The sequence below is a fragment of the Dermochelys coriacea genome, chromosome 10 (assembly GCF_009764565.3).
Source record: "Dermochelys coriacea isolate rDerCor1 chromosome 10, rDerCor1.pri.v4, whole genome shotgun sequence".
Taxonomy (NCBI): Eukaryota; Metazoa; Chordata; order Testudines; family Dermochelyidae; genus Dermochelys; species Dermochelys coriacea.
The window spans coordinates 33,571,420-33,584,884 of NC_050077.1; the positions used below are offsets into that span (position 1 = coordinate 33,571,420).

At 42.7% G+C, this 13,465-nt stretch overlaps 1 protein-coding gene across 6 annotated transcripts in view; it reads right to left on the reverse strand.

Annotated features, from left to right (window-relative positions):
• The window catches only part of LOC119863092 (CREB binding protein), a 182,516-nt gene that overhangs the window by 50,878 nt on the left and 118,173 nt on the right, over window positions 1-13,465 (reverse strand). For 4 of the 6 annotated variants that reach the window (XM_038420859.2, XM_043493201.1, XM_038420857.2 and 1 more), the window contains 5 exons: window positions 10,491-10,615; window positions 9,623-9,811; window positions 6,062-6,481; window positions 4,412-4,591; window positions 3,992-4,178 (listed from right to left, as the gene is read on the reverse strand). In XM_038420859.2, the coding sequence (XP_038276787.1) occupies window positions 3,992-4,178; window positions 4,412-4,591; window positions 6,062-6,481; window positions 9,623-9,811; window positions 10,491-10,615 (1,101 nt within the window). The remainder of the gene's footprint in view (window positions 1-3,991; window positions 4,179-4,411; window positions 4,592-6,061; window positions 6,482-9,622; window positions 9,812-10,490; window positions 10,616-13,465) is intronic. The other 2 variants (XM_043493200.1, XM_038420860.2) reach the window with 1 other exon arrangement.

A 13,465-nucleotide genomic window follows, 5' to 3' on the forward strand; every position in this document is an offset into this window, starting at 1 on the left:
AAGGAAAGTTCTGAATGGATCAGGATGGCTGACGATCACTTTAGGAATCGACTCTTGAATTATCTGGAACCTGTCCTCCAATAGGTAGGCTCATGCTGAGACTGCATCGATGCATGCCCCAATGAATTCTAGGGACTGTATCGGATACAAAGTCGATTTTTCTATGTTTATGCTCACCCCCCAGGGAGAAGAGGAGTAGGAGCAGCATGAAGGTCAAGGCTTGAGTCTTTCCTTTGGATCGCGTTGCTAGCAACAGTCATTGAGGTATGGGAAATACAAGAACTCCCTGACACCAGAGGTGGGCTGCCACCACAGAGAAAACTTTGGTGAATACCCAGGGAGCAGTAGTGAGTTCAAATGGTAGAATACGGAATTGGAAATGTCAAGAGCCTACCTTGAATCTCAAAAACCTTCTGTGGGTAGGATGGAGGTCTATGTGAAAATAGGCTTCCTGCACAATGAGAACCACATGCCTCTTTCCAGTGCAGGTCTCTAAAGGTGACCTTACAAAACTTTGGCTTGCATATGAAATAACTGAGATGGAGGTATAAGATTAGTACCCAAAAAAAGGGCGGCTGGTGACCAGAAAATAGGGGGAATAAAACCCTGCACCCTGATAGGTTGTACGAACAGGTTCTATTGATCCCCTTTGCAGTACAGTGGCCACTGTGCGTGAAGAGATATATGCCACATCCACCATGGCCTGGAGCATTGTCCTTGCGACCAATTTGCCTTTCTCCAAGATAATCAGGAAGGAGGCACAATTCTGTTGGGGAAGCTTGTCTGCAAAGTCCACCAACAAGCCATAAGTAAGCAACTCATATTTAGCTAATAGTGCCAGGTAGTTACAAATGCAAAATTGGAAGGCCAGTCAAGAAAAAACTTTGCGACCCAGAATGTCCAGTCACTTATCCTCGTCATCTGCTGGGATGGAGCGTGGGTGTTCCTGCCTGGCCTGCTTTGTTGCTGCCTGTATCATGAGGGAATTAGGGGTGTGTGTGGGGAAAACAAACTCAGACCCCTTCGCTGGTACATAGTACCTCTTTCTTCCCCCTTAAGAGTGGGTGAGCAAATGACCACAGTGCGTCAGACAGTTCAGGCCGGCTGAAGAACGGCATCCTTGATTGCTAGGGTCACTCTGGTTGGTACTGAGGCATGCAAGATGTCAAGAAGCTGATGCTGTTTGTCCTGCACTTCCTCCAGTGGAATGTGGCGAGCATCAGCCACTCTGCATAACAGTTCTTGGAATTGACGGTAATCATCTAGAGGTGATGAGGGAGCTGATGACACCACAGCATCTGGAGATGATGAAGTGAATCACTCAGTTTCCAGCGGTGCGGTTGGAGCCAAGCTAAGCAGTTCATCCTTCAACACTGGTTCTGAACACCTACTCGATGACGGTCAAGGAGAGGAGATGGGGCACTCCTCTCATGCTGAATGGGAAGGTTCTGAAGGTGAATACTGAGGCCAGGACACCCAATAGGGCCCAGAAGGAGGATCCTTCATTTGCTGTGGTGGGCCCTGAGGAGTGGGGTGCCAGTGGCTCCTTTGCTAGGGAAAGAGAAGGTCCTGTCACCGAGTCATCAGAGCCTTTGGATAGTTGTATCAACAGTATGGGAAGGGTGGACCTGTGCTCCGTCCGAGCCTCTGATGCCAAGTCAGAGCCTGGTTCTAATGGCAGCATCATGGGAACCACATGAGCTGGAAGAGAGCAGGCAGGAATATGAGCTGAAGGAGATAAGTCCAAGATGGGAGAGCACCCCCCCACCCCTAGTGGCACAAGGTGACTAGAGTGCAAGCCGTGGAGACCTCACTTTCTCCAAAGCAAAAAGAGTTCACAAGGCTCGGGCACTGTCTCAAACCTGCCTGGTGTCAATGGCATGCGCGCCGCAGTCTGAACAAGAGCTGGGGCCAGAATGGAGGCCTGCCTCGGAACCGAAGGTTCCCTTGTCTTTGGCAGTGCAGAACTGGAAGGTGCATCTCACTCAGTGGACAGAACCAGCAGATCTTGTGGTCTATGTGGCTTCTTGTCATGCTTGTGCACCTTGGAATGGCAGTTTCTCCATGGCTAGAACTCATGGAAGGTGCAATATCCTTCTTCAGCCTAGAGGAAGGCTTACTACCATGCTTATGCGCGTGCTTCCTTGCCTCACGATTAGGCCCTGGCACAGGGTCTATAGCAGTGGTTCCAGGGGAACCGGAGTGGGTCTTTGTGGTAGGAGGCACACACCTGGATTGCTCAGGCCAATATATGGGAGGAAGGGGGGGGGGGAAGGAGTGTTCCCAGCCTGGATCCAACTACGGCCTCATGGCAACTGCCATGAGGTGCTTCTTGAGGCAGACAGCCCAATCTTCCCAGATACAGCTTGGGAAGGAGAGGCAGATACGGCATTTGGATGAAATGTGGGCTTCTCCCAAGCAGTAAAGGCAGCGCTCGTGCTCTACTGCAGATTTAGAACGAACGAGGGCAGGAGATGCAGATCTTCGGCATAATTCAGTATTCAGGTGCTGGGGGGACGAGGGGGGAGAGAAGGGAGAGAGGCAGGAAACCAGGAAAAATAGAGTCCCCGAAATTCCTTAATCCTAAAACTTACAGTAAAAAACAAAATCTATATACAAGAATAAAACAAATATTTTTTCTGTAATTTAGGTAAATGTGTCACAAGGGACAAGAGAACAACAGAAGCTCCGACTCAAACCATGTGGCAGTGAGAAGGAACTAAGGGCACTGTTGGTTTGTCCCGCCCATTATTGCCTTGGACGAAACCAGAAGGTGGAGCAAAAGCGCATGTACGGACCAATGGACACTATTACTTTCAAAATCTCTGGCTCCAGATGCATGGTGCATATGTATGTGTATGTGTATAACCCTCAGTGGAATACAATAGGGACCATAGCTCAGAAAACTTCCTTATTTCTTAGAAACCAAACACCCAATGCATGCAAATACAGGTTTTTTTTAAAAACAAAACAAAATCCAAAGCTTCATCTAAGGGGAACAGTAATTCCTAAAATCTGTAATATTACTTTTCCCTTTTGAAATAAAGAGGAAAATATAGCATATAGGTACGAACAATCAATGTTCAAACAAACCATATCCAAAACACTAATTCTGTAGACTGACTTGATCAGAATGATGGTCACCATCGTGGAAACTTCTGTGGAACAGGCTTTGGGCCAGCATACTTTTAAAGTGATGGCACTCTCAAGGCAGCTGCACTGGGTCTTTTTTCCTTTTAAAAGTTTTAGGGCCAGTATACCAGTCTAACTGTAACAAATTTAAATTCAGGAACTGAGTTCAGTCCTAATTCTCAGGCCAATAAGGGCTAATGACAATATGGATGCTGCGCACACAGCCTCTGGAGGGAAAGGGGCTAATCCCGTGATTCACCAATAATCCTTCTGGCTAAATCAAGGAGAGGTTATGGAGGGAGGGTTTGTCCATATTGTCTTCTGTCTGGAGGATGACACCACAACAAGAGGTCTTGGACAGCAGGGATGAAGTGAAAACAGAACCTGGAAAGAATTCACAGGACTTAGAAGACCTCTGCAGGAAAATGTTCTAAGTGAATTCAGTCCTCATGAAATAACTCTGGCCAAAGTCAGATACATGCATACAATACCTACCTATGTAATCTCCCTACAATTCACCTCAGTCCTGAACTGAAACCAATCCCTTACTATCCTGGCTTTGGCCCTTCTGCATAGAGACTGGCTATTGTGAAAAAGCCAAACTGTGATGTTATCATTGACAGTAACGTTAAGTGGAAATCAGGATGACATCCAAACCTTAGTTTTCACTTGAGATCCAAGATAAGAGTACTGCTTTCCAAAAGGAAAAAGGATAGCACATTAACTCACTGTCTCAGCCCCCGATTTGTGGTGTTAGTGCATACGTACAAACAGAGGGACCTCCTGGTTGGCTTAAAGATTGCAGGAGACAGAAAATGAAGAAAAATTATAGGAAGGACTCCCATTTCTATATACGTACTCTTTTTACGGGGCTGAGATGGTGATGTAGATTGTGAAGTGGTGCCATTAGTGCCAGTCTCCTCTTCCTCTTTAGGCTCTACCTTGATATCCAGTTTCTTTTCTTCTACTTCCATTGGCTCCTGTTTTGACTCTGCCACATCTATTTCTTCTTTCATTTGGCAAGATCCTTGTAAATCCTCCTCCATCTTAAGAAAGGAAGAGATGAGATTAAACTACACCTATCACGTCTCAAACTACAAATTCTATCAGTTTGGAGTGTCAGTAGCCCAATACACAATAAAGCACCATACACAGGGCTTCCACCAGAGTTTTCCATTAACTAATATTTTCTTGTCAGCTTGGCTCATTGATTCACACTAATCTTATTTTAGCTCCTATATATTATTGCTCTAATTAACTGTGAAGGAATTTCAGTTACCTCAGTCTTAGGTTCCACTTGTGTTTCACAAGGCTCTGGCTCAGTTTCTTCATTTTTAATCTCTGGTTTGCATTCTAGCATTGGTGCATCGGGTCCCACTTGCTGGGAGTTGATATCGGCACTGGCAACTGAGCCTGGGGTTGGCACCCTGTTATCAATACTAGCTGCTGCCTGGGATAGCTGATGTAAAAAGGTACAAAAATCAAAACATTGAGGAAATATATAGAAATATTAATTTGTCTTGCTAAGAGGAATAGTAAAAATCATACACAAAAGGATCTGAAATAATACCACTCGAGTCTGATACTCACTAAAACCTACACAAATTAGAGGATTAGGCCAAAAGAAATCTGATGAGGTTCAACAAGGATGAGTGCAGAGTCTTGCACTTAGGACAGAAGAATCCCATGCACCGCTACAGTCTAGGGACCAAATGGCTAGGCAGCAGTTCGGCAGAAAAGGACCTAGGGGTTACAGTGGACGAGAAGTTGGATACGAGTCAACAGTGTGCCCTTGTTGCCAAAAAGGCCAATGGCTTTTTGGGATGTGTAAGTAGGGGCATTGCCAGCAGATCGAGGGATGTGATCGTTCCCCTCTATTTGACATTGGTGAGGCCTCATCTGGAGTACTGTGTCCAGTTTTGGGCCCCACACTACAAGAAGGATGTGGAAAAATTGGAAAACGTCCAGCGGAGGGCAACAAAAATGATTAGGGGACTGGAACACATGACTTATGAGGAGAGGCTGAGGGAACTGGGATTGTTTAGTCTGTGGAAGAGAAGAATGAGGGGGGATTTGATAGCTGCTTTCAACTACCTGAAAGGGGGTTCCAAAAAGGATGGATCTAGACTGTTCTCAGTAGCAGATGACAGAACGAGGGGCAATGATCTCAAGTTGAAGTGTGGGAGGTTTAGGTTGGATATTAGGAAAAACTTTTTCACTAGGAGGGCGATGAAGCACTGGAATGCGTTACCTAGGGAGGTGGTGGAATCTCCTTCCTTAGAGGTTTTTAAGGTCAGGCTTGACAAAGCCCTGGCTGGGATGATTTAGTTGGGGATTGGTCCTGCTCAGAGGACCTCCTGAGGTCCCTTCCAACCCTGATATTCCATGAAAACCAAACTCTGGATACCAGAACACAGATCTCGAGTTATACAGAGGTAAATACAGGAATGAGTTTATCATCTGATGCATTAGCATCTTCTGTTGATAAAGCAACTGTACGGTGGATAGTACACACTGATTAACATGCAATCTCTTTCTACCCATCTTTAAAAACCATATGTGAATTTAATGATCATGAAGGTGAAAGACTAATGATCCTGACTAGAGCCAAACATAGCACAGGCAGATTTTATACAAGTTTCCCACGCACAGCTGTAGAAACGTTCTGTAGTATTTTTAATTGTAGTATTGGAAATCACTAACTAAATTGACTGCTGAGAACATCTGGATGAATGCATTTTTTTTGCATATGGATCTAAATAAATACCTATTCTAAAATATATCTTCACAATAAAACAAGCTACTGTTGCTATGGCATAAGGATCCTGCAATCTGTAATTCTATGGTACAGTACTATACAGGGGAAAGTTCCTTGTTGAATGTTTAGGTTTCTATTGCATTTGGACCAAATAAACTAGCTGATACTTACTGGAGTGCCAGGAGGTTGTGCCTGCACAGATGTTGGCTGTTGCTGAGATGGTTGTGGGGTTGGCACAGACTGGGGTTGTATTGGAGTTTGAGGTTGTGGTGTAACTTGAGCCTGTGCTGCAGTTTGTCCTGTAGGTGTACTCTGTGTCTGTGTTGCATTTGGAACAGAGCCAGGTGTTGGTGTAGGAGTCTGTCCTGAAGATGAGACTGGTGTGGATGGCTGAGTAGGTGCTGCTGGCTGAGAAGGAGTCATTCCAGGTGGGGTTTGGTGTTGGATAGGTGGCTTGCCAGCTGCATTGGATACAGGAGGTGCAGTCTGATGTAGAGGTGGCTGGGTCGCTGGTGGACATGGTATCTGACCACTCTGTGGTCCTAGCATATTCATGGAGTTTGGAATAGCAGCACTGGGAACCTGCCCCTGCTATAAAAAGAGAGTTCTTAATGTATCCATGCTGCTCCAAAATTGAGTCATATTTACTTGGACATTATAAGAGCATTAAGTGCCTTACAAGAGTAGCAGTTTAGATCACAATACATTTTTCATATTTATTTATTTACAGCAACCGTGTTTATTATCTCAAATGCACAGGTTCTGACCACATAAAATCACCAATAATTTTCTATAGCTTTTGCTCCTTTTATATTGTTCTGCTAGCATAAAAGAGATGGAACCCAGATAGCACTTCTCATAGGCAGCCATTCAAGAGCTAAGTTGTGCCAGGGGCTCGGTAGGGGCAAAGATTCAGAGGACACAAAGTGGCTGAAAGCTTCCCACAATCTAGGCTGCACCTACTGAGCTACATTGCTTAGGAAGGCATCTCAGAATTTTGTCCCTTCTGTTTACTATACACAGTACATTTGAACATGTAACAGTTTTTACCTTGACTTGACTATTTTGGATATTCAAAAAGATTGTAGATCCACATTTCAAAGTCCAGCAACATTATAAAATTGAAATAGTACAATATAAATGACATGGTGCATGTGCATATGTTTTAAGATGATATATTTTACTAAACGCTGCATCAGACAAACTAGAATGGGTGGAGGGAGAATCAGGGAAAGCAGACCATACTAATACAGTAACTCCTCACTTAAAGTTGTCCCAGTTAACACTGTTACGTTGCTGATCAATTAGGGAACATGCTTGTTTAAAGTTGTGCAATGCTCCCTTCTAACAGCGTCTGGCAGCCACCTGCTTTGTCCACTGCTTGCAGGAAGAGCAGCCGGTGGGGGCTTGGAACTAGGGTGGACCAGCAGCCCCGCTATCAGCTCCCCACTCCCCTAAGTTCCCTGTGCAGCAGCTGCCCAGCAGGCTATCAATTGCCAGGAATTCAGCTGTCCCTCCCGCCACTGCCCTGTGGCTGCTCCTGCCCTCTGCCTTGGAGCTGCTCCTCAAGACTCCTGCTTGCTTGTGGAGGGGAGGGGAAAAAGAAGGGGGGCTAATGTCAGGGCGTCCCCCTTCCCCTGCTCCTGCATCCCGCTTACCCTATCTTCCATAGAGCAGGGGAGACACAGACAGGCAGCAGCTGCAGCCCAGTCTCAGCTTGCTGATCTAATTAACAAGGCAGTGTACTTCTGATCCCACTCTTCATACTTAAAGGGGAAATGCACATCTCTCTCTCTCTCTCTCACACACACACACACACACACACACACACACACACACACGGTTGTGTGTCTCTGTCTGCCCTCCCTCCTTTCCTGCTTTGAGAGAGTTAACCCGTGAGGGCTCAGCCAATTGCTAGCTCACGAAAGCTTATGCTCAAATGAATTTGTTAGTCTCTAAGATGCCACAAGTACTCCTTTTCATTTAGCAGTAAGGCATTCTCTGGGAAATATCCCACCCTCTGACTCCTCCACCTCAACCAAGCTTCACAATCATCGTCACTGTGTACCAGTATTGTTTGTTTAAAACACGTGTGTGTGTGGGGGGGGGAACAAAAATTTCCCTGGAACCTAACCCCCTCATTTACATTAATTGTTATAGGGAAATTGGATTCACTTAACGTTGTTTCGCTTAAAGTTGCATTTTTCAGGAACAGAACTACAACGTTAAGTGAGGAGTTACTGTATGCCTTCAACTGATTTCTATTTAAAACCTTCATACAAGTATTTTTAAGTATTTGTATAAATCTAAATAAATATAAAGAAATATGAATGAATTATAGGTAGTAAAATGTCGTGTTAAAATGCTTTTATATTGCCTTATAAATATTTTGAGGGATACTGTTTTTCTATCAATCACGTATTCAAGACTTTCTCCAGGAGGGCAGGTTTCAGAGTAGCAGCCGTGTTAGTCTGTATTCGCAAAAAGAAAAGGAGTACTTGTGGCACCTTAGAGACTAACAAATTTATTTGAGCATAAGCTTTCGTGAGCTACAGCTCACTTCATCGGATGCATTTGGTGGAAAATAGAGAGGGGAGATTTATATACACACACACAGAGAACATGAAACAATGGGTTTTATCATACACACTGTAAGGAGAGTGATCACTTAAGTGTGTATGATAAAACCCATTGTTTCATGTTCTCTGTGTGTGTATATAAATCTCCCCTCTGTATTTTCCACCAAATGCATCCGATGAAGTGAGCTGTAGCTCACGAAAGCTTATGCTCAAATAAATTTGTTAGTCTCTAAGGTACCACAAGTACTCCTTTTCTTTTTCCAGGAGGGCAGATGTTTTTATTTTTTAAAAAGCCACATGCAGATCAGCTATTAAACAAATAATTTGACTGAACTTCTGTAACAACATGGAAGATAACTGGTGATAGACAACAGCTTCCAATTCAGATGTAACTAGTTTAAAAAAAACAAAAACAAACCACTAAGAGGGCTGCTTTGATTACATACTTTCTTGCAGTCCATAATTTAAAATAGCTACTAAAGTCTGCATACAAAGAAAAAATAGGAGCATATGACTCAGATACAATGGGGGAACACTGAAAATAGCTTAATCATGCATCATAAATTAACGTTTCCTGCTATTCCCCCCCTAAAATTCTCCATAAGATTATGTGAATTATAGAATTCACATGGGGGGGGGGATTTTTTCTAAATTAATACACCTAGAGTTTATGTAGAAGCTCATGGAAATACCTGGAATGCAGAAAGAGAAAGTGAAAGACAGGAGAGTCTCTGAGAAGCTGATTAAATTGGAGGGGTATAATGAACACTGAATATACAAATATAATGCAAACTATGCAAAGAAGTGAGATTTTAAAAGGAAATTAGACTTGGGTGGTTCGTGAACTTCCTGCTGGTGGAGGCTAGCGCCCAGCCCCACCCCTTCCGCCTGAGGCCCCAGCCCTTCCGTGCCCCCTACCAGAGCCCCCCACTGCAGCTGCCGGCCAATGTCCCAGGCTAGAGCCCCAGCCCCAGGAGAACGGGTGGCATGGCCCTGACCCCAGAGCACCAGGAGGGAGGGCACTGCGGCCCAAGCCAGGGAGACTGGAGCTGCGCTGAGTAGAAGTGGGAGGCGTGGGGGGTTTTTGGGGGCTGAGCGTGGCCACCCATGAAATTAGACTAAGATAATCCATACTTCAGAAAATGAATTCTACCTGTGAAACGCCTGTCTGGGTTGTTGATTGACCCATGCCTACATTGTTCACATTCAGAGCTCCACTTGATGATGGGAACTGATTCTGAGGGAGGAACTGGTTTTGGGTAGGAGCCTGACCCATCATAGTACTGGAATGTGCTCCCATCATGTTTTGTGGCTGAGACATTCGGGAAGGAGACATTGCCATCTAATAATATTTAAAAACAAAAATATCAGTTATTAAAGAAATTAATTGGGTAGAAATAAAGGAAAAACAAACTAGATAATTAGCCATAAGCTCTGAGAAAAAATACTGACCTCATAAATCAAAGGGAGTTTTGGACACATGTATGATGTCAGCATTGTCTCACAACATTTAATGAGCTACTCAAAAGTGAAAAAAATACTAAAGCTATATTTAGAACGCTAAGTTCTTTGGGCTAACATAGAAATGTAATATGCTGGAACTCTTAAAATATATTTTAATTTTCTGAAAAAAATGAAATCAAATTTTTAAGTGGTACCACGGATTTATACACTGGATGGCTACAGTACTTGGAAACACCAAGCTTCTTTCTCCCAGAAAACACTAGTTACTGTTACACCTCTGATGTCCGCCTCCCACCCTAACTATTTATGTTCTGTATGTCAAATTTAAACGTTGAAAACAAACAAACAAGTCAGTAAAAAAAACTGTATGATAGCAAAGATGAAAGATAAATTTCCCTGAAGCTAATTAGCATGAAATTCAAATAGATGAGCAGACACACGAGTTTTCCACATTAATATGAATATGTTTTTTCTCAGAGCATCTTTATCATAAAAATTAAGGAAATTCTTAAGTGGAATTCAACTATAATAAGAACTTGAGGAAAGCAAATACAAACCGCTGGAACAGAACTCATGTTGTTCATTTGTACAGGATGGTTCATTGGAGAAGCTGCACGGGGTCCCATGGGTGCCTGTGGCATCTGTACATTTCCTATGGACATGGGGTTAAACTGATTCATTCCTGCAAAATGCACCCCCAAAACAGTTCATTAGGAACAAGTCATCAAGCACTTACATGTAGTACAGTTACCAGCCTACAGTATCATAATTCAAATCAGTTATGGTAAAAAGCATTGCCCACACACACTGCCAGAGAGCAAGTGAGGTGTGTAATTACATGCAATTGATTACAATTTTGCCTCAAGCTGTCAGAAGAGCAATAACCATTCTTCACATTAAAAAAGTCAATGTTGTTCCTTCCTGCAAAATGGTAACTAAGACACGCTGGACAGGGAGAAATGTTTAGGGAAAACCAACGTTGAAACTTGTTTTAAACAACCACTCAAGGTGCGAACAAATGGAGGTGATGCTCTTTACAAGAAAAGTAGTACTATACTCAATACCTTTAGGAAAATTTGCAGGGGAGGGGTACATAAGACAGGAGTTGTATAAAAAGGGTGATCTCTTATTCAAGTTTTACTGTAAGTAATTCTCAAAGTAAATCATATAAAGTACACATTGAAGGCAAGCACACAGCCCCAAGTCAAAGTATAAACCAAAACAATACCACAACCAGCAACTACCAAAACAAAGGTAGCATCTCCCTCTCCCCACCATCCTCCTCCTCCTCAAAAATACACCCCACAAACCATGCATTGGTAAAGGCATAAATTTATCATAGGCTCAATAATATTTACAGATACATGTGCCTGTTCAAAAACTTTTCTTTTCCTACCCAAAATAAGTAAAATGCTAGATGTGTCATTAAACAGAGAGCACCATATCATAGCTCCAAAGGGTTGCGATAAGGTTTCAGCTTACTAGATTCCATAACAAACATTAATTCATGAAGCATATAAACCTGGACTACTTCTTAGGAAGATGAAACATCACAACTTTCACTAATTTTCAGGAAAAAGCAGCTGGAGCAAGGCTACTGCATTCCTCTAGCATTAACAAATTAATAATGAGAAAATTCCCAGTTTACAAGTATCTTCTGGGCGAATAGGATTATCTGACAAAGAAGCACTGAAAACGAAAATGGTTTAACACATTTCACACTGATAGATAAATTAAGTGAGGGTACTGCTGATTCCCTTCCTTTCTCACAAGTGCTAAATTACTCTCTAACCTTATTATCCCTGTTGTGGAGAAACTATTGGACACATCTTGTTAGCCCCTGAGATACCACTGTGATAAAGCCTGGTAAAGTGTGTGATGCTGGCAGACCAGATGCCAGCTCATGCCAAGGCCCCTAAGACTCACTGAACACTGACAAATGCACAGCTGGAAACCAGTCTGGTTTACCTGAGTTTTAGTATTTTTAAAATAGGTATTAGAATTTAAGAATGTGTTTGTGTTTAGACTTTGTGGAATGACTGTAGAATGCTGCATGTATTAATCCTACTTGTATCTGTATCTCATGTTACAAGTTAATGTTTATACATTTGCTTTGTTACTATAAAAATGTTTACTAAGACTTCAGAGTGGTAGCCGTGTTAGTCTGCATCAGCAAAAAGAATGAGGAGTACTTATGGCACCTTAGAGACTTAAAATTTATTTGAGCATAAGCTTCCGTGGGCTAAAACCCACTTCATCGGATGTATGCAGTGGAAAATACAGTAGGAAGATATCACACACACAGAGAACATGAAAAAATGGGTGTTGCTATACCAACTCTAACGAGACTAATTAATTAAGGCTATTAAGGGCTATTATCAGCAGGAGAAAAAAAACTTTTGTAGTGATAATCAGGATGGCCCATTTCAAACAGTTGACAAGAAGATGCAAGTAACAGTAGGGGAAAAAATTAGCATGGGGAAATAATTTTTAGTTTGTGTAATGACAAATGTAATGCATTGTTCTAAGTCAGCCATAAAAATGTTGCATACTGTGGGGCCATGCAGATAGTCATAGCAGTTCCAATAATTTGAAGGTATACATTGTCCCCAAATGTGAAATAGTTGTGGGTGAGGACAAAGACACAAAGTTCAGCCACCAGGTTTGCCATGACATTATCGGGGATACTGTTCCTGATGGCTTGTAGTCCATCTTTGTGTGGAATGTTGGTGTAGAGGACTTCTACATCCATAGTGGCCAGGATGGTGTTTTCTGGAAGATCACCAATGGATCACACAACAAAAACACTAACCCAGGAACCTATCCTTGCAACAAAGCCTGTTGCCAACTCTGTCCACATATCTATTCAGGGGACACCATCATAGGGCCTAATCACATCAGTCACACTATCAGAGGCTCGTTCACCTGCGCATCTACCAATGTGATATATGCCATCATGTGCCAGCAATGCCCTTCTACCATGTACATTGGCCAAACCGGACAGTCTCTACGCAAAAGAATAAATGGACACAAATCAGAGTCAAGAATTATAACATTCAAAAACCAGTCTGAGAACACTTCAACCTCCCTGGACACTCAGTTACAGACCTAAAAGTCGCAATTCTTCAACAAAAAAAAACCTTCAAAAACTGACCAACAAGAAACTGCAGAACTGGAATTAATTTGCAAACTGGATATCATTAAATTAGGCTTGAATAAAGACTGGGAGTGGATGAGTCATTACACAAACTAAAAACTATTTCCCCATGCTAATTTTCCCCCTACTGTTACTCTCACCTTCTTATCAACTGCTTGAAATGGGCCATCCTGATTATCACTACAAAAGTTTTTTTTTCTCCTGCTGATAATAGCCCACCTTAATTGATTAGTCTTACTAGAGTTGGTATGGCAACACCCATTTTTTCATGCTCTATCTATACATCTATCTCTTCCTACTGTATTTTCCACTGCATGCATCCAATGAAGTGGATTTTAGCCCACGAAAGCTTATGCCCAAATAAATTGTTAGTCT